Source organism: Ranitomeya imitator, chromosome 4 (assembly GCF_032444005.1).
Source record: "Ranitomeya imitator isolate aRanImi1 chromosome 4, aRanImi1.pri, whole genome shotgun sequence".
NCBI classification, from domain to species: Eukaryota; Metazoa; Chordata; class Amphibia; order Anura; family Dendrobatidae; genus Ranitomeya; species Ranitomeya imitator.
Window position 1 is genome coordinate 92,723,194 of NC_091285.1, and position 24,846 is coordinate 92,748,039.

Below are 24,846 nucleotides of genomic sequence, written 5' to 3' on the forward strand. Positions count from 1 at the left end.
GTATGATGCCAGTAACAAAACCTGTAGAGGATAAAAGTGGCAGAAATAAAATAGAATGAAAACCCTATTAAAAAACATATTAAATCAGAGTAAAAAAAATGCAGGTAAAGAAGTAAACACAGTAGTTTAAGGACCTTACCAAAACACCTACATAATGAACATACATTATATCCACTGTACTAGTGCTGTATACAGTTCTTGGCACTTCTGACACTAAGTGCAAAACATACATAGTCATTAAAGGTTTAATTGCCTATTATTTTAAAGTTATACTACATGCTGATGCATGTACTGGGAAGACCACTCTGAAGATAAAGGGTCCGAGACGATACGATACTTACATCAGTGTTATGTGCTTGAAACTGGAGATTTCTTTTGGCACTGACGTTAAGTGGTTTCCTTCCAAATATCTAAATTAACAGAAATGACAGAAGATTAGAACAAACACTGGAAGGGACTTAAATGCAAAACATTTACAAGAAAGTAAAGTTAAGGACTGAAAAAAGAAAATTTCCTGTATTGGCAGAATGGATGGAACAGCTGGCACTGATTTCTAAACCTATGGCAGGAAAAGAACGGATACCCAGTAATTACTGTTCCAGCAGCATTAGAGGGAGCAGGCTCTCTGTCCTTCGTAGCTAAGATTGTCATGGGTCTGGCCAATCCAAGTACCAAAAGGATACTGGTTTTGAACTGGTGCCGAGGCTGTAATTTTTGTTTTGGCACTGGAATGCATTCAATATCTCATATTCACAAATTGAAATAAGAACCAATATACTGTGGTTATAAGCAGGCTCCATGTCAGCAGGAGTAAATGAAGAGTTCAGGTTCCTAATCTTACACCAATGCCTTAAGAAATATGGAGGAGGAAATAAGCATAATATTGGGATTTTTTCCTCTAATACAAATGTTAAAAGCTTCTCTTCTCAAATGAAGTGTAAATATATTGAATGATGATGCTGCTATACTAGACACTGCATACAGTATGTGATTGATCTATATACAGTGTGTGATTGAGCTATATACAGTGGTGGGGTGAGCAGAGTGAGCTATATACGGTATGTATGAGTGAGCTATATACAGTATGTGTGAGTGAGCTATATACCGTGTGTGTGAGAGAGCTATATACAGCATGCGCGAGTGAGCTATATAGAGTATGCGCGAGTGAGCTATATACACTATGTGTGAGTGAGCTATATACACTATGTGTGAGTGAGCTATATACGGTATGTGTGAGTGAGCTATATACACTGTGTGAGTGAGCTATATACACTGTGTGAGTGAGCTATATACGGTATGTGTGAGTGAGCTATATACCGTGTGTGTGAGTGAGCTATATACAGTATGCGTCAGTGAGCTATATACCGTGTGTGTGAGTGATCTATATACAGTATGCGCAAGTGAGCTATATACAGTATGCACGGGTGAGCTATATACAGTATGTGTGAGTGAGCTATATACAGTATGTGTGAGTGAGCTATATACAGTATGTGTGAGTGAGCTATATACAGTATGCTTGAGTGAGCTATATACACTATGTGTGAGTGAGCTATATACAGTATGTGTGAGTGAGCTATATACAGTATGTGTGAGTGAGTTATATACGGTGTGTGTGAGTGAGCTATATACAGTATGTGTGAGTGAGTTATATATACGGTGTGTGTGAGTGAGCTATATATGGTATGTGTGAGTGAGCTATATACAGTATGTGTGAGTGAGCTATATACAGTATGTGTGAGTGAGCTATATACAGTATGCTTGAGTGAGCTATATACACTGTGTGAGTGAGCTATATACAGTATGTGTGAGTGAGCTATATACAGTATGTGAGTGAGCTATATACAGTATGTGTGAGTGAGTTATATACAGTGTGTGTGAGTGAGCTATATACGGTATGTGTGAGTGAGCTATATACGGTATGTGTGAGTGAGCTATATACAGTGTGTGTGAGCTATATACACTATGTGTGAGTGAGCTATATACAGTATGTGTGAGTCAGCTATATACAGTGTGTGAGTGAGCTATATACACTATGTGTGAGTGAGCTATATACAGTATGTGTGAGTCAGCTATATACAGTGTGTGAGTGAGCTATATACAGTATGTGTGAGTGAGCTATATACAGTATGTGTGAGTGAGCTATATACAGTATGTGTGAGTGAGCTATATACAGTATGTGTGAGTGAGCTATATACAGTATGTGTGAGTGAGCTATATACAGTATGCGTGAGTGAGCTATATAGAGTATGCGTGAGTGAGCTATATACAGTATGCGTGAGTGAGCTATATACAGTATGGGTGAGTGAGTTATATACAGTGTGTGTGAGTGAGCTATATACAGTATGTGTGAGTGAGCTATATACAGTATGTGTGAGTGAGCTATATACAGTATGTGTGAGTGAGCTATATACAGTGTGTGTGAGTGAGCTATATACAGTATGTGTGAGTGAGTTATATACAGTGTGTGTGAGTGAGCTATATACAGTGTGTGTGAGTGAGCTATATACAGTATGTGTGAGTGAGCTATATACAGTGTGTGAGTGAGCTATATACAGTATGTGTGAGTGAGCTATATACAGTATGTGTGAGTGAGCTATATACAGTATGTGTGAGTGAGCTATATACAGTATGTGTGAGTGAGTTATATACAGTGTGTGTGAGTGAGCTATATACAGTGTGTGTGAGTGAGCTATATACAGTATGTGTGAGTGAGCTATATACAGTATGTGTGAGTGAGCTATATACAGTATGTGTGAGTGAGCTATATACAGTATGTGTGAGTGAGCTATATACAGTGTGTGTGAGTGAGCTATATACAGTATGTGTGAGTGAGCTATACACAGTGTGTGTGAGTGAGCTATATACAGTGTGTGTGAGTGAGCTATATACAGTATGTGTGAGTGAGCTATATACAGTATGTGTGAGTGAGCTATATACAGTATGTGTGAGTGAGCTATATACAGTGTGTGTGAGTGAGCTATATACAGTATGTGTGAGTGAGCTATATACAGTATGTGCGAGTGAGCTATATACAGTATGTGCGAGTGAGCTATATACACTGTGTGTGAGTGAGCTATATACAGTATGTGTGAGTCAGCTATATACAGTGTGTGAGTGAGCTATATACAGTATGTGTGAGTGAGCTATATACAGTATGTGTGAGTCAGCTATATACAGTGTGTGAGTGAGCTATATACAGTATGTGTGAGTGAGCTATATACAGTATGTGTGAGTGAGCTATATACGGTATGTGTGAGTGAGCTATATACAGTGTGTGTGAGTGAGCTATATACAGTGTGTGAGTGAGCTATATACACTATGTGTGAGTGAGCTATATACAGTATGTGTGAGTCAGCTATATACAGTGTGTGAGTGAGCTATATACACTATGTGTGAGTGAGCTATATACAGTATGTGTGAGTCAGCTATATACAGTATGTGTGAGTGAGCTATATACAGTATGTGTGAGTGAGCTATATACAGTATGTGCGAGTGAGCTATATACAGTATGTGTGAGTGAGCTATATACAGTATGTGTGAGTGAGCTATATACAGTATGTGTGAGTGAGCTATATACAGTATGTGTGAGTGAGCTATATACGGTATGTGTGAGTGAGCTATATACAGTGTGTGTGAGTGAGCTATATACAGTATGTGTGAGTGAGCTATATACAGTGTGTGTGAGTGAGCTATATACAGTGTGTGTGAGTGAGCTATATACAGTGTGTGAGTGAGCTATATACGGTATGTGTGAGTGAGCTATATACAGTGTGTGTGAGTGAGCTATATACAGTGTGTGTGAGTGAGCTATATACAGTGTGTGAGTGAGATATATACAGTATGTGTGAGTGAGTTATATACAGTATGTGTGAGTGAGCTATATACAGTATGTGTGAGTGAGCTATATACAGTATGTGTGAGTGAGCTATATACAGTATGTGTGAGTGAGCTATATACAGTATGTGTGAGTGAGCTATATACAGTGTGTGTGAGTGAGCTATATACAGTATGTGTGAGTGAGCTATATACAGTATGTGTGAGTGAGCTATATACAGTATGTGTGAGTGAGCTATATACAGTATGTGTGAGTGAGCTATATACAGTATGTGTGAGTGAGCTATATACAGTATGTGTGAGTGAGCTATATACAGTATGTGTGAGTGAGCTATATACAGTATGTGTGAGTGAGCTATATACAGTGTGTGTGAGTGAGCTATATACAGTATGTGTGAGTGAGCTATATACAGTATGTGTGAGTGAGCAATATACAGTATGTGTGAGTGAGCTATATACAGTATGTGTGAGTGAGCTATATACAGTGTGTGTGAGTGAGCTATATACAGTGTGTGTGAGTGAGCTATATACAGTGTGTGTGAGTGAGCTATATACAGTATGTGTGAGTGAGCTATATACAGTATGTGTGAGTGAGCTATATACAGTGTGTGTGAGTGAGTTATATACAGTGTGTGTGAGTGAGCTATATACAGTGTGTGTGAGTGAGTTATATACAGTATGTGTGAGTGAGCTATATACAGTATGTGTGAGTGAGCTATATACAGTATGTGTGAGTGAGCTATATACAGTGTGTGTGAGTGAGTTATATACAGTGTGTGTGAGTGAGCTATATACAGTATGTGTGAGTGAGCTATATACAGTGTGTGTGAGTGAGTTATATACAGTGTGTGTGAGTGAGCTATATACAGTATGTGTGAGTGAGCTATATACAGTATGTGTGAGTGAGTTATATACAGTGTGTGTGAGTGAGCTATATACAGTATGTGTGAGTGAGCTATATACAGTATGTGTGAGTGAGCTATATACAGTATGTGTGAGTGAGCTATATACAGTGTGTGTGAGTGAGTTATATACAGTGTGTGTGAGTGAGCTATATACAGTGTGTGTGAGTGAGTTATATACAGTATGTGTGAGTGAGCTATATACAGTATGTGTGAGTGAGCTATATACAGTATGTGTGAGTGAGCTATATACAGTGTGTGTGAGTGAGTTATATACAGTGTGTGTGAGTGAGCTATATACAGTATGTGTGAGTGAGATATATACAGTATGTGTGAGTGAGCTATATACAGTATGTGTGAGTGAGATATATACAGTATGTGTGAGTGAGCTATATACAGTATGTGTGAGTGAGCTATATACAGTATGTGTGAGTGAGATATATACAGTGTGTGTGAGTGAGCTATATACAGTATGCGTGAGTGAGCTATATACAGTGTGTGTGAGTGAGCTATATACAGTATGCGTGAGTGAGCTATATACAGTATGTGTGAGTGAGCTATATACAGTATGTGTGAGTGAGCTATATACAGTGTGTGTGAGTGAGCTATATACAGTGTGTGTGAGTGAGCTATATACAGTATGTGTGAGTGAGCTATATACAGTATGTGTGAGTGAGCTATATACAGTGTGTGTGAGTGAGCTATATACAGTGTGTGTGAGTGAGCTATATACAGTATGTGTGAGTGAGCTATATACAGTATGTGTGAGTGAGCTATATACAGTATGTAATTGAATTTGAGGAAACAGCCGCGCATCATACTGATCCAACGGTCATTGGTAAATCTGATCTTTCTACAATTTTTAAGTATCCATAACACATTTTTATAGTTCTATCCATTATTATTTTCTAGCATGAGTATAAAAATGTATAGTGAACCAAAATTTAATTAAACCTCCAAGATTATTCCTATTTGCTTATTCACGAAAATGAAAGATACTGATCTAACCGAGTGGCTTCAAACAAGAGAACCTCTGGATAGCATTAGTGGAGAATCCCATGGGACAAAAAAGCAAGAAGGTAAACTTTATATTCATATATTCACTGAGGTGAAGACTCCGCAGGAAATTGGAAAATCTATTTTGTTGCTGTTAGAAAGCATGTGATCTTAATTTGTCTGTGTGCACAGAATGGCACCAGATTAAGATGTATTTCTTTTACTAGATGATAGACAGAAATGTGGAGATTTAAAAGCACTGCTGACACCCAAGATAGTAGACAGTATCAGGTGTAAGAAAGTAGGAGGTAAAGTCCTGGATACCAGATATGTATCACTGAGGTGGATGGACTTGGGAAGTCCCTGGAAGTCTGTACCAGCTAACTGAGAGGGTTTTTATTAGAGTGGATTTTAATTTTGAGATTTAGGAGCGATCAAAAGATCCTGGGTGGGAAAGATTGCTCCCATACTCCAGTCTGGGTCTGACAGGCATAATAACAGGCACCTCTGTTACCTTAGCAGAGTGTGTAGTATTGGGACTGGAGAAAGACAGAGCTAGTAGATAGTCTATACTAATGCCTAGAGGTTCCTGTAATACCAAGTTGGTGAGACCATTTGATTTACTTTGTGTTAGGGTACCGTCACACAGTGGCACTTTTGTCGCTACGACGGTACGATTCGTGACGTTCCATCGATATCCATACGATATCGCTGTGTCTGACACGCAGCAGCGATCAGGGATCCTGCTGAGAATCGTACGTCGTAGCAGATCGTTTGGAACATTCTTTCGTCGTTGGATCTCCCGCTGTCATCGCTGGATCGGTGTGTGTGACACCGATCTAGCGATGCGTTCGCTTGTAACCAGGGTAAACATCGGGTTACTAAGCGCAGGGCCGCGCTTAGTAACCCGATGTTTACCCTGGTTACCAGCGTAAATGTAAAAAAAAAAAAAACAGTACATACTTACATTCCGGTGTCCGTCAGGTCCCTTGCCGTCTGCTTCCCGCACTCACTGATTGCCGGCCGTAAAGTGAAAGCAGAGCTGTGCTTTCACTTTACGGCCGGCAGTCAGTGAGTGCGGGAAGCAGACGGCAAGGGACAGACACCGGAATGTACCGTAAGTATGTACTGTTTGTTTTTTTTTTACCCTGGTAACCAGGGTAAACATCGGGTTACTAAGAGCGGTCCTGCGCTTAGTAACCCGATGTTTACCCTGGTTACCCGGGGACCTCGGCATCGTTGGTCACTGGAGAGCTGTCTGTGTGACAGCTCTCCAGCGACCACACTACAACTTACCAACGATCACGGCCAGGTCGTATCGCTGGTCGTGATCATTGGTAAATCGTATAGTGTGACGGTACCCTTAAAGTACACAGTAGCACAGCGGCCGGAAAGCAGAGTGGTGACGTCACCGCTCTGCTTTCCGGCTGCCCGGCGCTCACAGCCAGAGCAGAGAAGTAGAGCGCCGAGGACAGACAGCGGTAGGTAAGTATGTAGTGGTTGTTTTTTTTACTTTAACGATGGTAACCAGGGTAAACATCGGGTTACTAAGCGCGGCCCTGCGCTTAGTAACCCGATGTTTACCCTGGTTACCAGCGAAGACATCGCTGAATCGGTGTCACACACACCGATTCAGCGATGTCAGCGGGAGAGCCAGCGACGAAATAAAGTTCTGGCCTTTCTTCCCCGACCAGCGACATCACAGCAGGGGCCTGATCGCTGCTGCCTGTCACACTGGACGATATCGCTAGCGAGGACGCTGCAACGTCACGGATCGCTAGCGATATCGTCTAGTGTGACGGTACCTTTACCCAAGGACTGATTGGTTATTCATTTGTGCTGAAGAAAGGACAGCTTTGCTATTCATGTGTGCTGAAGAAAGGAGTGCTTTGTTATTCATCTGTGCTGAAGTAAGGACTGCTTTGTTATTCATTTGTGCTGAAGGAAGGACTGCTTTTTGTTATTCATCTGTGCTGAAGAAAGGGCTGCTTTGTTATTCATTTGTGCTGAAGAAAGGACTGCTTTGTTATTCAGTTATGGTGTAGAAAAGACTGTTTTCATTTTTGGAACTGTAAAGTTTATGAAGGACAATAAACTTAGTTTTGAGATTAAAACTCTGTGTCTGTACGTATCCAAGTGACCAACAGCGAGATGAAACCCTCACCCATGAAATGTTATTGTAGGGTGAAACGACAATGTGTTTCAGAATTGCATCATGTCTACATCAACCATAACCCAATTATAACAAGTATCACAATATAAAACCCTGGTGTTTGTTGTCACTGTACTAGGACCACATGTAGAGTGCTGATATACACATTGCCGTACAATAAAGATTACTGATGCGGTGGTGACTTTTTCAAGGCTTTAAAAAGGTTGATGTGGTTCGGTATATGAAATTTAGTCATATTTCCAAATTCTGATTTTTTTTTTAAATTGTCACTCCAGCAGAAGGTGACAGAGAAACTAAAAAAAAAAGCTCTAGGCAGAAGTATTATAAGTAAAGATGCGAGAAATGTATCAAACATTGTGGAACACTTTGATAAATTTAATTAAAAAAAGAAAAAAACAGTACACTCTTCAAAACAGTCCTCACTAGAGTTGAGCGAAACGGGTCGTTCATTTTCAAAAGTCGCCGACTTTTGGCAAAGTCGGGTTTCATGAAACCCGATCCGACCCCTGTGCGGGGTCGGCCATGCGGTACGCGACTTTTGCGCCAAAGTCGCGTTTCAATGACGCGAAAAGCGCCATTTCTCAGCCAATAAAGGTAAACGCAGAGTGTGGGCAGCGTGATGACATAGGTCCTGGTCCCCACCATCTTAGAGAAGGGCATTGCAGTGATTGGCTTGCTGTCCGCGGCGTCACAGGGGCTATAAAGGGGCGTTCCCGCCGACCGCCATGTTACTGCTGCTGATCTGAGCTTAGGGAGATGTTGCTGCCGCTTCGTCAGAAGCAGGGATAGCGTTAGGCAGGGTCCATTAACCACCAAACCGCTTGTGCTGTAGCGATTTCCACAGCCCAACACCACCTTCGGTGTGCAGGGACAGTGGAAGCTACATTTTTGTTTTCCCCCTCAGCGCTGTAGCTCATTGGGCTGCCCTAGAAGGCTCCCTGATAGCTGCATTGCTGTGTGTACGCCGCTGTGCAAACCAACTGCCTTTTTCAAAGCACAAATCCTCTTGTTCCTTCCTTTCTGCACAGCTATCTTGTTTGTTTGTCCACACTTTTTATTTAATTTGTGCATCAGTCCACTCCTTATTGCTGCCTGCCATACCTGGCTGAGATTACTGCAGGGAGATAGTAATTGAAGGACAGTTCCTTTTTTTTTTTTTTTTTTTGTGGGAGATTAAGATTGGCATTTCTGCTAGAGTGCCATCCCTGTCTGTGTCATCTCTCACTCAGTGGGCCATAGAAAGCCTATTTATTTTTTTGCTTGATTTGGGTTCTAAAATCTACCTGAAAAAATCACTACATCAATCAGTGGGAGAAAAATATTGGCCTCAGGGCTTGTGTGCCACTCCTGACTCCTGTCTGTGTCATCTCTCACTCAGTGGGCCATAGAAAGCCTATTTATTTTTTTGCTTGATTTGGGTTCTAAAATCTACCTGAAAAAATCACTACATCAATCAGTGGGAGAAAAATATTGGCCTCAGGGCTTGTGTGCCACTCCTTACTCCTGTGTGTGCCATCTCTCACTCAGTGGGCCATAGAAAGCCTATTTATTTTTTTGCTTGATTTGGGTTCCGAAATCTACCTGAAAAAATCACATCATCAATCAGTGGGAGAAAAATATTGGCCTCAGGGCTTGTGTGCCACTCCTGACTCCTGTGTGTGCCATCTCTCACTCAGTGGGCCATAGAAAGCCTATTAATTTTTTTGCTTGATTTGGGTTCTAAATTCTACCTGAAAAAATCAATAAATCAATCAGTGGGAGATTAATATTGGCCTTGTGTGCCAGTCCTAAGCGTGCCATCTCTCTCTCTCAGAAAGTGGGCCATAGAAAGCCTATTTATTATTTTTTTTATTGGGTTTATAAATTTTCCCTGGGAAAAAAAAAAAGTGGGAGATTAATATTGGCCTCTGGGCTTGTGTGCCAGTCCTGAGCGTGCCATCTCTCTCACAAATAGTGGGCCATAGAAAGCCTATTTATTTTTTGGGTTGATTTGGGTTCTAAATTCTACCTGAAAAAATCAATAAATCAATCAGTGGGAGATAAATATTGGCCTCTGGGCTTGTGTGCCACTCCTGACTCCTGTGTGCGTCATCTCTCACTCAGTGGGCCCTAGAAAGCCTATTTTTTGTTTTATTTGTTTTCTAAATTCTCCCTGAAAAAAATCATTTTATTTTATTTGGTTTCTAAATTATTCCTGAAAAAATCATTTTTTTTGTATTTTTTTTTTCTAAAGTCTCCCTGAAAAAAAAAAAAAAAATCAAATCAGTGGGAGATTAATATTGCCCTTTCTGCTTGTGTGCCAGTCTTGACTCCTGGGTGTGCCATCTCTCTCTCTCCAATTGTGGGCCATAGAAAGCCTATTAATTTTTTTGCTTGATTTGGGTTCCAAAATCTACCTGAAAAAATCACTAAATCAATCAGTGGGAGATAAATATTGGCCTCTGGGCTTGTGTGCCACTCCTGACTCCTGTGTGCGTCCTCTCTCACTCAGTGGGCCCTACAAAGCCTATTTTTTTTTAATTTGTTTTCTAAATTCTCCCTGAAACAATCATTTTATTTTATTTTGTTTCTAAATTCTTCCTGAAAAATTCATTTTTTTGTATTTTTTTTTTCTAAAGTCTCCCTGAAAAAAAAAAAAAATCAAATCAGTGGGAGATTAATATTGCCCTTTCTGCTTGTGTGCCAGTCTTGACTCCTGGGTGTGCCAACTCTCTCTCTCTCTCCAATTGTGGGCCATAGAAAGCCTATTAATTTTTTTGCTTGATTTGGGTTCCAAAATCTACCTGAAAAAAATCACTAAATCAATCAGTGAGAGATAAATATTGGCCTCTGGGCTTGTGTGCCACTCCTGACTCCTGTGTGCGTCCTCTCTCACTCAGTGGGCCATAGAAAGCCTATTTTTTTTTATTTGTTTTCTAAATTCTCCCTGAAACAATCATTTCATGTTATTTGGTTTATAAATTCTTCCTTAAAAAATCATTTTTTTCTATTATTTTTTTTTTTCTAAAGTCTCCCTTTTAAAAAAAAAAAAACAAATCAGTGGGAGATTAATATTTACATTTGCGCTTCAGTGACAGTCCTGCGTGTGTGGCATCTCTCTCATTTGTTGCCACCAACAACAGAGTGTGTAACATTGTGCCTGATTTTCGTTGTGGTCTCACCCACCTGTAGAGGGGTAGCTAAATCATACTGAAGTTATAGCTCACCGTGTAAGTTGTGTGACAGCAACAAATACCGTTAGTTTGGTAACGTTTTTAAAACAATGAGGAAGTCTGGTGGAAGAGGTCGTGGCCGGGGGCGTTCATTGTCAGCTGGTAATGAGGGTAGTGGTAGTGGTGGAGCATCAGGTGGTCGTGGGAAAAAAAATATTGCACCTAAGTCTGGAGCTGTGGAGCCAGGTTCGTCGTCTGGCTACACAAGGCCTCGAACGCTCCCTTTTCTGGGAGTAGGAAAACCGCTTTTAAAGCCGGAGCAGCAAGAGCAAGTTTTGGCTTATCTTGCTGACTCAGCCTCTAGCTCTTTTGCCTCCTCTCATGAAACTGGTAAAAGTAAAAGCAGCGCGTCGTTAGTGGATGTTCACGGTCAGGGACAAGTCGCTTCCTTGTCCTCTTCAGCAAAAACAACAACAGAGAAGAATGCAGCAGGCGACACAACGGGTTACTCCATGGAGCTCTTTACACATACCGTCCCTGGCTTAGAAAGTGAAGCAGTTAACAGTCCATGCCCATTACAAGTTGAATCTGACATGGAGTGCACTGATGCACAGCCACAGCCAGACTACTATGCTGGTCCTTTGACTCAGACCACAACATTGCCCTCGCAGGGTAATGATCAAGAATCAGACCCTGATGAGACTATGTTGCCCCATCACGAACGCTATACCACCGACCGACACGGTGACACAGACGAAGTTGCACACGAGCTACAAGAAGAGGTAATAGATGACCCAGTTCTTGACCCCGATTGGCAGCCATTGGGGGAACAGGGTGCAGGCGGCAGCAGTTCTGAAGCAGAGGAGGAGGGGCCGCAGCAGGCATCAACATCGCAACAGGTTCCATCTGCCGGGCCCGTATCTTGCCCAAAACGCATGGCAAAGTCAAAACCTGTTGGAGGACAGCGTGGCCATCCGGTTAAAGCTCAGTCTGCAATGCCTGAAAAGGTATCCGATGCTAGAAAGAGTGCAGTCTGGCATTTTTTTAAACAACATCCAATTGATCAGCGCAAAGTCATCTGTCAAAAATGTTCAACTACCTTAAGCAGAGGGCAGAATCTGAAAAGTCTCAATACAAGTTGCATGCATAGACATTTAACCACCATGCATTTGCAAGCTTGGACTAACTACCAAACGTCCCTTAAGGTTGTAGCACCCTCGGCCAATGAAGCTAGTCATCAACGCAACATCCCTTCCGGCAGTGTAGGGCCACCATTTTCTGCACCACCTGCCGTATCTGTGCAGGTTTCTTTGCCAGGCCAAAGCAGTCAGGGTCAGGGAATCACCAGTTTCGTAGTAGGAAACACTGCATCTAGGGCACCGGCGGGAACAATACCATCTCCCACCGTCTCTCAGTCTGCCATGTCCACCGGCACCCCCGCTAGTTCCACGATCTCCAGCTCTCCAGTCCAGCTCACCCTACATGAGACTATGGTTAGAAAAAGGAAGTACTTAGCCTTGCATCCGCGTACACAGGGTTTGAACGCCCACATAGCTAGACTAATCTCGTTAGAGATGATGCCCTACCGGTTAGTTGAAAGCGAAGCTTTCAAAGCCCTGATGGACTACGCTGTACCACGCTACGAGCTACCCAGTCGACACTTTTTTTCCAGAAAAGCCATCCCAGCCCTCCACCAGCATGTTAAAGAGCGCATCGTCCATGCACTCAGGCAACCTGTGAGCACAAAGGTGCACCTGACAACAGATGCATGGACCAGTAGGCATGGCCAGGGACGTTACGTGTCCATCACGGCACACTGGGTAAATGTGGTGGATGCAGGGTCCACAGGGGACAGCTAGTTTGGGACAGTTCTGCCTAGCCCACCATCTAGGAAACAGTTGGCTGTAGCCGTTCGCACCCCCTCCTCCTCGTCCTCCTGCAGAAGCGAGACCTCGTCCACAGACCACAGTCGCACAACCACTCCATCCACAGCTGCCACTGTTGCACACCAGGTCTCCCGTTATGGGGCAGCTACTGGCAAACGTCAGCAGGCTGTATTGGCTATGAAGTGTTTGGGCGACAACAGACACACCGCTGAAGTTCTGTCCGAGTTCTTGCAGAAAGAAACGTAGTCGTGGCTGGGCACTGTAGATCTTGAGGCAGGCAAGGTAGTGAGTGATAACGGAAGGAATTTCATGGCTGCCATCTCCCTTTCCCAACTGAAACACATTCCTTGCCTGGCTCACACCTTAAACCTGGTGGTGCAGTGCTTCCTGAAAAGTTATCCGGGGTTATCCGACCTGCTCCTCAAAGTGCGTGGACTTTGCTCACATATCCGCCGTTCGCCCGTACACTCCAGCCGTATGCAGACCTATCAGCGTTCTTTGAACCTTCCCCAGCATCGCCTAATCATAGACGTTGCAACAAGGTGGAACTCAACACTGCACATGCTTCAGAGACTGTGTGAACAGAGGCGGGCTGTTATGTTTTTGTGGGAGGATACACATACACGGGCAGGCAGTAGGATGGCAGACATGGAGTTGTCAGGTGTGCAGTGGTCGAAGATTCAAGACCTGTGTCAAGTCCTTCAGTGTTTTGAGGAATGCACACGGCTGGTTAGTGCAGACAACGCCATAATAAGCATGAGCATCCCCCTAATGCGTCTGCTGATGCAAAGTTTGACGCACATAAAGGATCAGGCGTCTGCAGCTGAGGAAGAGGAAAGCCTTGATGACAGTCAGCCATTGACTGGCCAGGGCAGTGTACAGGACGAGGTAGCGGGCGAACAGGAGGAGGAGGACGAGGAGGATGATGGGGATGATTATATTTTTAATGAGGAAGCTTTTCCGGGGCCAGTGGAAATTGTTGGCGCGGCAAGGCCGGGTTCTGGTTTTTGGAGGGACACAAGTGACGTGGATTTGCCTGAAACTGCCCCTCAACCAAGCACAACCACAGATTTGAGAACTGGAACTTTGGCCCACATGGCGGATTATGCCTTACGTATCCTCAAAAGGGACACACGCATAACAAAAATGATGAACGATGACGATTACTGGTTGGCCTGCCTCCTTGATCCTCGCTATGAAGGCAAATTGCAAAATATAATGCCACATGAGAACTTGGAACTAATATTAGCAACCAAACAATCACCTCTTATTGACCGTTTGCTTCTGGCATTCCCTGCACACAGTGCCCGTGATCGTTCTAACACGAGCTGCAGGGGCCAGCAGACCAGAGGTGTTAGAGGGGCAGAAATCAGAAGTGGCGTTGGCCAGAGGGGTTTTCTGACCAGGTTGTGGAGTGATTTTGCTATGACCGCAGACAGGACAGGTACTGCAGCATCAATTCAAAGTGACAGGAGACAACATTTGTCCAGTATGGTTACTAACTATTTTTCATCCCTTATCGACGTTCTCCCTCAACCGTCATTCCCATTTGATTACTGGGCATCAAAATTAGACACCTGGCCAGAATTGGCAGAATATGCATTGCAGGAGCTTGCTTGCCCGGCAGCTAGTGTCCTATCAGAAAGAGTATTCAGTGATGCAGGTTCAATACTAACAGAAAAAAGGACTCGTCTGGCTACCCAAAATGTAGATGATCTAACCTTCATTAAAATGAACCACAACTGGATTTCGAAATCTTTTGCCCCACCTTGCCCGGCTGACACCTAGCTTTCCTATGTAAAGGTCTTGCCTGTGGACTATTCTGAACGACTTTTCCAATCTCGTAATTTGCAGCACCTGATTGTCCAGCATCCGACATGTTAACACCTCCCTAAATGGCCAAAGTCCCCACACGGGGCCGTGGTATCGCCACTGGGCGCCAGCACCCGTGAGAGTACTGTTTGTCTGAAGAGGTGGGTGTGCCCGCTTTTGGTCGACGGCACTGCCACTAGGTCCCTCATAGTACAATAAAGTGTCTGGCGGTGGTGGTGCGCACCCAACGTCAGACACACCGTTGTAATATGAGGGGCCCTGGGCCTGTACCGCCGGCCACAAGACAGTCCCCCCCCCAGGTCAAACAGTGCTCTACGACTTGCAAAATTTTCTCTCACAGCTCCACCAATGTTTAGTCTATGCGCTGACATCCTTCAATGCCTGGCACTGTCAATACCATTGTATTGACATTTTTCTTATGTCAGGCCTTCGAAGCCTGTCTGCGGTCACTCCTTCCACTAGGCCTCCACTGACCTGTCTACTGCTGCCCGTGTTCCCCTGGAACCAATTTTAAATTGCCTACAGCCAGCCCAATTTATTATGTTAGGGCTTCGAAGCCTGTCTGCGGTCCCTCCTTCCACTAGGCCTCCACTGACCTGTCTACTGCTGCCCGTGTTCCCCTGGAACCAATTTTAAATTGCCTACAGCCAGCCCAATTTATTATGTTAGGGCTTCGAAGCCTGTCTGCGGTCCCTCCTTCCACTAGGCCTCCACTGACCTGTCTACTGCTGCCCGTGTACCCCTTGAACCAACATCAGAAAATATAAAAATAAGTATTTTGCTTATAAAAAAGAAAATACTGGAGAGATATCAAATGCAGACATTTTAACATTAAAAACAAACACATACAACAAAAATCTGGTACAGTACTAAAAATGGCCACCAGCTACAATAACTTTCTCCTGCAAGTAGTTAACTGAAAGGTTTTTTCAATTTTAAACACAGATATGGCATCCACCGAGTGTTGTCCTGTCGCGTCTTCTTTATATTATTGCCAAGAAGATGCAAAACAATGAAAATAATAAAATCATTATTTACCAAAAAAATAGAGTAAGTCAAAACCACATTGCAAATAAACATTCATTACAAATAAAGAAGCAGGGCGCGTCCGAGGGTGAGTATATACCTAATAAGAATATAATCACCCTCGGACGCGCCCTGCTTCTTTCCGACAGCCTTCCTTCCTAAGAATCAGCCCTTCCGTGGTGTAGAGAGAGGGTGTGTTACACTCCAAGGTGTTCCCCAGGTTGCCTTTCCTGAGCTTCGATCTTCATGCTCTCGTTTAGTAGTTGTCGGAAAGTAGGCTGCGTTAGGCCTACAAATTGGGTATGGGGTGGAGAGAGATGGTGTGTTACACTCCAAGGTGTTCCCCAGGTTTCCTTGCCATTGCTTCGGTCTTCCGACTCTCGTTTAGTAGTTGTAGAAAACTACACTGCATTAGGCCTACAAAATGGGTATCGGGTGGAGAGAGATGGTGTGTTACACTCCAAGGTGTTCCCCAGGTTTCCTTGCCATTGCTTCGGTCTTCCGACTCTCGTTTAGTAGTTGTAGAAAACTACACTGCATTAGGCTTACAAAATGGGTATCGGGTGGAGAGAGATGGTGTGTTACACTCCAAGGTGTTCCCCAGGTTTCCTTGCCATTGCTTCGGTCATTCCGACTCTCGTTTAGTAGTTGTAGAAAACTACACTGCATTAGGCCTACAAAATGGGTATCGGGTGGAGAGAGATGGTGTGTTACACTCCAAGGTGTTCCCCAGGTTTCCTTGCCATTGCTTCGGTCTTCTGACTCTCGTTTAGTAGTTGTAGAAAACTACACTGCATTAGGCCTACAAAATGGGTATCGGGTGGCGAGAGATGGTGTGTTACACTCCAAGGTGTTCCCCAGGTTTCCTTGCCATTGCTTCGGTCTTCCGACTTTCGTTTAGTAGTTGTAGAAAACTACACTGCATTAGGCCTACAAAATGGGTATCGGGTGGAGAGAGATGGTGTGTTACACTCCAAGGTGTTCCCCAGGTTTCCTTGCCATTGCTTCGGTCTTCCGACTCTCGTTTAGTAGTTGTAGAAAACTACACTGCATTAGGCCTACAAAATGGGTATGGGGTGGAGAGAGATGGTGTGTTCCACTCCAAGGTGTTCTCCAGGTTGCCTTTCCTGAGCTTCTATCTTCAGGCTCTCGTTAAATTGTGGTTAAATGGAACAACTGCATTTGGCGTACTAGTTGGTTTGGGGCCTACTATCGGTGTCTGCCACTCCTTGCTGTTCTCCTCCACTGAACAAAGCTGTGCCGCCTGTTTACTACGGTTGCCAATTTTGAACTGCATTTCGACTACTTACTGATTTGGGCCTACTCTCTGTGTCAGCCTCTCATTCCAGTTGTCCTCCACTGCAATGCCCCCTGGTTATTCCTGTGTTTTCAATTTTGAACTGCATTTAGCCAACTTTATTCTTTGGGCCTATATCTGTGTTTCCTCCTCATCCTGCCCATTGCCCAGCCAGTGATAGATGAGTCTGCTGGTACATTGACCCATAACGCAACATTCCCCGTGCACGCTACACAACAACATTGTGACCCTGCTGAAAGTCAGGTTGCTCTTCCCGCATACCATACCACCTTACACGGGGACAAAGAGGAAGGTGCAGATGAAAGTGCAGGTTCCTTCATCAGGTGGGGGGAGGAATACTAGTTGGCGACGTCACTGGCACAGGGCCTCTCATCGTACGCAAAAGTGTTGCTGCCGGTGGGAGGCGCCCCCGCCGTGCAAACACACCGCTGTACTTTGAGGGGCCCTGTGCCAGTGCCAATGCCAACGAGTGGGCCCCCCCTGCTTGCTCAGGTTCACAGCACTTGCAAAGTTGAAATACTTACCTCTCCCTGCTCCACTGCCGTGACGTGGTCCAGATTTCCTGGGCCCACTAATTACTTGAACCAGCCCTACCTACCACAACTTTAGCCAAATGAACCCCAATTTCAAATGCCTTCCAATTATTATAAGGTAAATTACGCTTGACAAGCTTCATTAAGAAGAATGGATGGTTTTGACATTAAAATGGGCACTCTAGGTGTTTTCCTGGCCCCCACTCACTGCCGACTATGCTGTCCCATTGACTTGCATTGGGTTTCGTGTTTCGGTCGATCCCGACTTTACGTCATAATCGGCCGATTTCACTCGACCCGACTTTTGAGATAGTCGGGTTTCGCGAATTCCGGCTCGACTCTAAAAAGGTCAAGGTCGCTCAACTCTAGTCCTCACAACACAGGTACAAGCAGTACAGTATCCAGGTCCATGGACACACAGGTTCCAAAATAGAAGAAACCAGCAGCACTCCAACTTCAGTAAGTGTATGTTCACACGGGGCGTTTTTGCTGCTTTTTTATGCAGCAAAACCTGATTTCTTGTCAGGAAAAAAGCTACGGCAAAAACGCATGTTTTAGTGTGCTTTTGGTGCGTTTTTTGTTTGCGTTTTGTTGTGGTTTTGGTGCATTTTTTCATGCGTTTTGGGGAGCAAGTTGGGTCTCTTTGTGCATGCTAATAAAGTTGAGTGGCCCCAGAGAAAAAAAAACCTACTTCCTGTAGAACCGTATCTCCTTTGAAAGGCTGGCAATTCAAATGCCACTACAGAAAAATCACACTGACCGGTTAGAACAGGATAGAATAGATGTATACACAAAGAATACACAGATATATAGATGTCACTGACAAACACCTGTATATATGTACTAGTTATTGAACCCGTTCTACGCCCGGGTGGCGAGCATTTATATTGGTTTATGGTCTCCATCCTGTCATGTGCTGCTCCATCCTGCGTCCCCATCCTGTCATGTGCTGCACCCATCCTGCGTCCCCATCCTGTCATGTGCTGCTCCATCCTGCGTCCCCATCCTGTCATGTGCTGCACCCATCCTGAGTCCCCATCCTGTCATGTGCTGCTCCCATCCTGCGCCCCCATTCTGACATGTGCTGCTCCCATCCTGCGCCCCCATTCTGACATGTGCTGCTCCCATCCTGCGCCCCCATTCTGACATGCGCTGCTCCCATCCTGCGCCCCCATTCTGATATGCGCTGCTCCCATCCTGTGCCCCCATTCTGACATGCGCTGCTCCCATCCTGCGCCCCCATTCTGACATGTGCTACACCCATCCTGCGTCCCCATTCTGACATGCGCTGCTCCCATCCTGCGCCCCCATTCTGACATGTGCTGCTCCCATCCTGCGCCCCCATTCTGACATGCGCTGCTCCCATCCTGCGCCCCTATTCTCACATGCGCTGCTCCCATCCTGCGCCCCCATTCTGACATGCGCTGCTCACATCCTGCGCCCCCATTCTGACATGCGCTGCTCCCATCCTGCGCCCCCATTCTGTCATGTGCTGTACCCATCCTGCTCCCCCATTCTGTCATGTGCTGCCCCCATCCTGCGCCTCCATTCTGACATGTGCTGCTCCCATCCTGCGCCCCCATTCTGATATGTGCTGCACCCATCCTGCGCCCCCGTTCTGTCATGTGCTGCTGCCATCCTGCACCCCCTTTCTGTCATGTGCTGCCCTATTCTGATATGTGCTGCTCCCATCCTGCGCCCCCGTTCTGTCATGTGATGCTCCCATCCTGCGCCCGTTTTGTAATTTGCTGCTCCCATCCATATGCCCCATACACTGCTCCATAAAGGTTGATGGCCCCCATAAGATGCTCCATAGTATATGCCCCGTACACTACTCCATAAAGGTTTATGGCCCCCATAAGATGCTCCATAGTATATGCCCCTGTACACTGCTCCATTATGGTTGATGGCCCCCATAAGATGCTCCATAGTATATGCCCCCGTACACTGCTCCATTATGGTTGATGGCCCCCATAAGATGCTCCATAGTATATGCCCCCGTACACTGCTCCATTATGGTTGATGGCCCCCATAAGATGCTCCATAGTATATGCCCCCGTACACTGCTCCATTATGGTTGATGGCCCCCATAAGATGCTCCATAGTGTATGCCCCGTACACTGCTTCATAAAGGTTTATGGCCCCCATAAGATGCTCCATAGTATATGCCCCGTTCACTGCTCCATTATGGTTGATGGCCCCCATAAGATGCTCCATAGTATATGCCGCCGTACACTGCTCCATTATGGTTGATGGCCCCCATAAGATGCTCCATAGTATATGCCCCCGTACACTGCTCCATTATGGTTGATGGCCCCCATAAGATGCTCCATAGTATATGCCCCTGTACACTGCTCCATTATGGTTGATGGCCCCCATAAGATGCTCCATAGTATATGCCCCGTATGCTGCTGCGATATATAAAAAAAACAAAAAAACCATACTCGCCTATCGTCGCTGGACGCCGAGTGCTGGGGGGCCTGAGCAGGCGGGGACACCTGCGCGCTGTGGGGGTCAGGTGCCGGAGTCGCCGCTAGCTCATGCCCCCCAGCACTTGCTATATTCACCTGGCCCTGATCCAGCGCTGTGTGCCGCTCTCTTCCGGGTCCTCTGGCTGTGACTGTTCAGTCAGAGGGTGGCGCGCATTAAGCGCGTCATCGTGCCCTCTGAACTGTGAACTTCACAGGCAGAGGACCCGGAAGATGGAGCGGCGCGCAGCGCTGGAACGGGGGACAGGTGAATATAATACTTACCCTCCTGGCGCGTCCCTGAGGAAGAAGAATGTGTGAAACGCGCGTTGGAGTGTGAGGAGGCAGCTTGGGCGCATTCATCATGAGCACTGGTTCGTATATATATATATATATATATATATATATATATATATATATATATATATGCTTATTTGCACTATGCACTAGGAACTTTCTAAATACCTGCTAAAAGCCATTTTACTTTCTAATACCTGCTATAGGCTACTTTACATGGAGGATATGTGCAATATATGAGAGGCCACTAATATTGTTTTTAGAAATATATATTTGGTTGCCCTTTCTCCTTATTTACGTCCCATTGTGGATATAGGCCTTATAGCTATAAATAACTTTTTTTCTCTTTTTTTGCTACCAGTGCCCAGATATTATAAAAGGAAGTATTTCTTTATATGTACTTAGTGATATTATGAATGTCCAAGACTGCCCCTCTTGTTTTTAACTTATTTGTGTATTGTTCTAGTGGTGTCAAATAAAGCATTTTGAACTTTTAGATATTTTCTCTTCAATTATTTATCTTCAAGTATTCTTTTGATTGGTTAAGAATATAATACTTACCCTCCTGGCGCGTCCCTGCCTCTCCGTTGGAGATCGCGGTGTGCGTTCAGTGTTTACGCATACCGCGATCTCCTGGGAGCGTCACTCTGTGGGGTCCAGACTGCGCTGGTGCTTGCGCTTGCGCAGTCTATAAAGGCTTCGGACAGAGTGACGCTCCCAGCGTTATATTATAGATTTATATTACATAGATAGATAGAAGAAAAACCTTTAATTAAGCAGCCGCGGTAGTGGAAAATCACAGCAGGTGCCAACAGGAGAGAAAAGATGGATTATATACAGTAAATACATATAGAATAGGCAGATATATAGATTTCAGTGACAAATACAATTAGTACAGTGTGTGCGGCTTACTGTACATGTATTTAATTAAACATTTTTCTCACAACTGTATATTTAGCCTTTAATGGCTATTAAAATGGGGGACCCCCAAAAAATGACGTGGGGTCCCCCTATAATTAATAACCAGCAAAGGCTATGCAGACAACTGTGGGCTGATATTAATAGCCCAGGAAGGGGCCATGGATACTGCCCCACTGGCTAAAAACATCAGCTCTCAGCCACCCCAGAAAAGGCGCATCTTTAAAATGCGCCAATTCTGGCGCTTAGCCTCACTTTTCTCACTTGCCCTGTAGCAGTGGCAAGTGGGGTAATAGTTGGGGGGTTGATGTCACTGTCAGATGACATCAAGCCCCGAGGTTAGTAATAGAGAGGCGTCAATAAAACACCCCCATTATTAATCCTATATTTGCATGGTAAATAAAGACACAGGCAGAATAAAGTCATTTAATTGAAAGAAACACACATTCCTTTATTATTCTTAATTAAACCATACTTACAACCACACCTAATTCCCCGACACCCTTGATCTCCTGTAATAAAAATAAAATAACAAGCCAACAATATACCATACCTGTCCGTCATTGTGTCCCACGCAGTAATCCATGTCTGCGGGATATACAGTATTCAACCTGGACGGTGCTAAGATGTGACCGTCCAGACTGAAAACCACTTTTAAATGAGCTGCTGAGAGCAGCTTCAGTGACTAGCAGTGACATCACTGAAGCTGCGCTTCCTCACAGCCTGAACTGGAGTGACCTCCGGACCGTGGGAAAATGACAGTGCATTTTCCCACGGTCCAGAATTCAACGCAGTTCAGGCTATGAGGGATCGCAGCATCAGTGACGTCACTGCTAGTCACTGAGGTGTCTGCCCTGCAGCCTGATTGCATGTGTAATGTGTATATAACTAATTTCTTTGCTGTTCTCCTAATATTCCTAAAAAAAAAAAATCAGTTTGAAAATGGTGCTGGCCGCTCCTCGGCAGAAGCAGTTATCGTTGATCCTATAGCTGCTACTGCACAGGTGCCGGCAGCACCATCTTAGATGAGGATATTTTTTTTTCATCTAGCAAGATGGCGCCACCGGCGCCTGTGCAGTAGCAGCTATAGGATCACAGATAGCTGCTTCTGCGCAGGCACGGCCGGTGCTATTTTCAAACTGATTATTTTTTTCTCTGAATATTTCTGCCGAATATGTTAGCGCTATATAAATAAAAATTATTATTATTATTATTATAATGCTTGTCCTTACTCAGCTTAGTAGGCACCATCACACAGACTTCCTCAGCATACAAGTTCGATATTAAAAATCAGGTCTTACATTTGTAATGCAAAGTAGGAGAGACTTTTGCCCCTGAAAGGGTTCCTTTAAAATGTTGAATTTTTGCCTTTTCTCTACATTCTTTAGGCAGTGACTAAACTTATTCTGGCAATTAACATTAGCTCCTAAGGATGGTGAAATGAGTTGGTGACCATGGTTCCTAATATCTGGCTCAAGCAAATACTACAGTGAATTAGTGAAAAGCAGGTCCACAACCTCCTGGGTAACTTTTGTATATGTAGTGTTGTGGGATTATGTGAATACTGTGACATTTATATATTAAAAAGTAACATGAAACCAATCTACTATATAATTGTCTAAGGGTCACTTCCGTCTTTCTGTCTGTCACGGATATTCATTGGTCGCGGCCTCTGTCTGTCATGGAAATCCAAGTCGCTGATTGGTCATGGCTGTTTTGCCGCGACCAATCAGCGATGGCCACAGTCCGGCAGCAAAATGGCCGTTCCATCCTCCCCACACTCAGTGCCCTCTCCATACTCCCCTCCAGTCAGCCCTCACACAGGGTTAATGGCAGCGTTAATGGACTGTGTCATGCAGCGGCGTAACGCACTCCATTAACGCAGCTATTAATTCTGTGTGACCAACCTTTTACTATTGATGCTGCGTATGCAGTAAAAATATCTAATGTTGCAAATAATAATAATGAAAAAAAACGTTATTCTCACCCTCCGACGTCGCGCCCTCTCCTCGGCAGTGCAAGCGGCAGGATCCAGTGCCAAGGATGCTATGCCAGAAGGGCCTGCCATGACGTCTTGTGACCACGATGTCATCACAGGTCCTGCGCTCATACCAACCCTGGGACCGGAAGCTGCCGCGTGCACCGCACACAAGCGCCAGAACTACAAGGGGCCCTCGGAAGGTGAGTATATGTTTATTTTTTATTTTACGTCTTTTTTAACCTGTTACATACGTGGCTGGGCAATATACTACGTGGCTGGGCAATATACTACGTGGCTGGGCAATATACTACGTGGTTCGGTAATATACTACGTGGGCAGTGCAATATACTACGTGGCTGGGCAATATACTACGTGGACATGCATATTCTAGAATACCCGATGCGCTAGAATCAGGCCACAATCTAGTTTATTTCTATGCACCATTTACCTAAGGAACATAGAATATATCAGTACCTCTTATCCACTCCTTTTAATAACATGAATCCCTCTTATTTATTACATTTTTACTTTTTTTTTCACTTACAAAGTGCCATTAATTCCACAGCACTTTACAGACATTATTACTACTTATTATTACTCTTTCTCAAGATCTATCCGAATTTATTAATGAATGCAGAAGCAAATATGAAAAACTATGTGTAAAAGTCTTGAAACCATTTCTCCTTCTTGCAGTTGTTGTTACATGGTTGTTAGTCTTCATATAAACTTGTTACTACTTAATGTTTGTGCCATACTTACAGCTCGGTCACATCTTTAGGGATGTTTTTAGGGAGCGCTCTCAATCCTTTGTTGCCGCAACGAACTACAGAGTCCACACAAGTGCACTGTTCTGGGCAGCGGAGAGTAGGGAGACAGCTGCTCTCCTCGTTGCCTACAAATAAATGAGAAAATAGGTTTTACATTTCATACCAAAAGCACTTATGAAATAACGGATAGCTTTTGTATTACTGAAAGAATATTGAAATGTATTGTTAACAATTACAATGATGATAAAATGTGAAATCTATTAATGGCTAAATAAAAAAAAAGAGGTAATCACAATGTCCTTTGAAAGTATCACAAATGCCAAGACACATTGACACATAATAAAGATTATCCAGTGTAATTAGTAATAACTTTCTACATTTTTGGCCTTCATTGGAAGAATGGCCGAGGTCTGGGTCTTATAAATGAGTATGTTACCAAGCTGTCTGAAGAGAGCGCCCAATCATTTTATAACTGTATGACGTTGAACTAAAGAGTACTTCCTTCTTCATAAATGGATGTGGTCAGACAGTACTTGTTTTAAGAAGCACTTTTACAATTCACTGCTTACTGAAATTTTCAGCCCTTTTTGAGATATGAACACTTTGCTTCTGTTTACAGCTGGTTACCTAGGAGACTGACCATTCCTGCAGTCTACCTTGTAAGTACGGTGCTGAAGTTGGCCAGCGTTAGAAGGTCACAGTATAATCCTGGCCATGTTTCAACAGTACTTACAAGCTCAATCAAAAAGAGCACACGTTCTG

General features: G+C 44.2%; 1 protein-coding gene across 2 annotated transcripts in view; it reads right to left on the minus strand.

Annotated features, from left to right (window-relative positions):
- The window catches only part of SLIT3 (slit guidance ligand 3), a 1,020,157-nt gene that overhangs the window by 176,336 nt on the left and 818,975 nt on the right, over positions 1-24,846 (minus strand). For both annotated transcript variants that reach the window (XM_069763866.1, XM_069763867.1), the window contains 2 exons: positions 24,077-24,209; positions 342-410 (listed from right to left, as the gene is read on the minus strand). In XM_069763866.1, the coding sequence (XP_069619967.1) occupies positions 342-410; positions 24,077-24,209 (202 nt within the window). The remainder of the gene's footprint in view (positions 1-341; positions 411-24,076; positions 24,210-24,846) is intronic.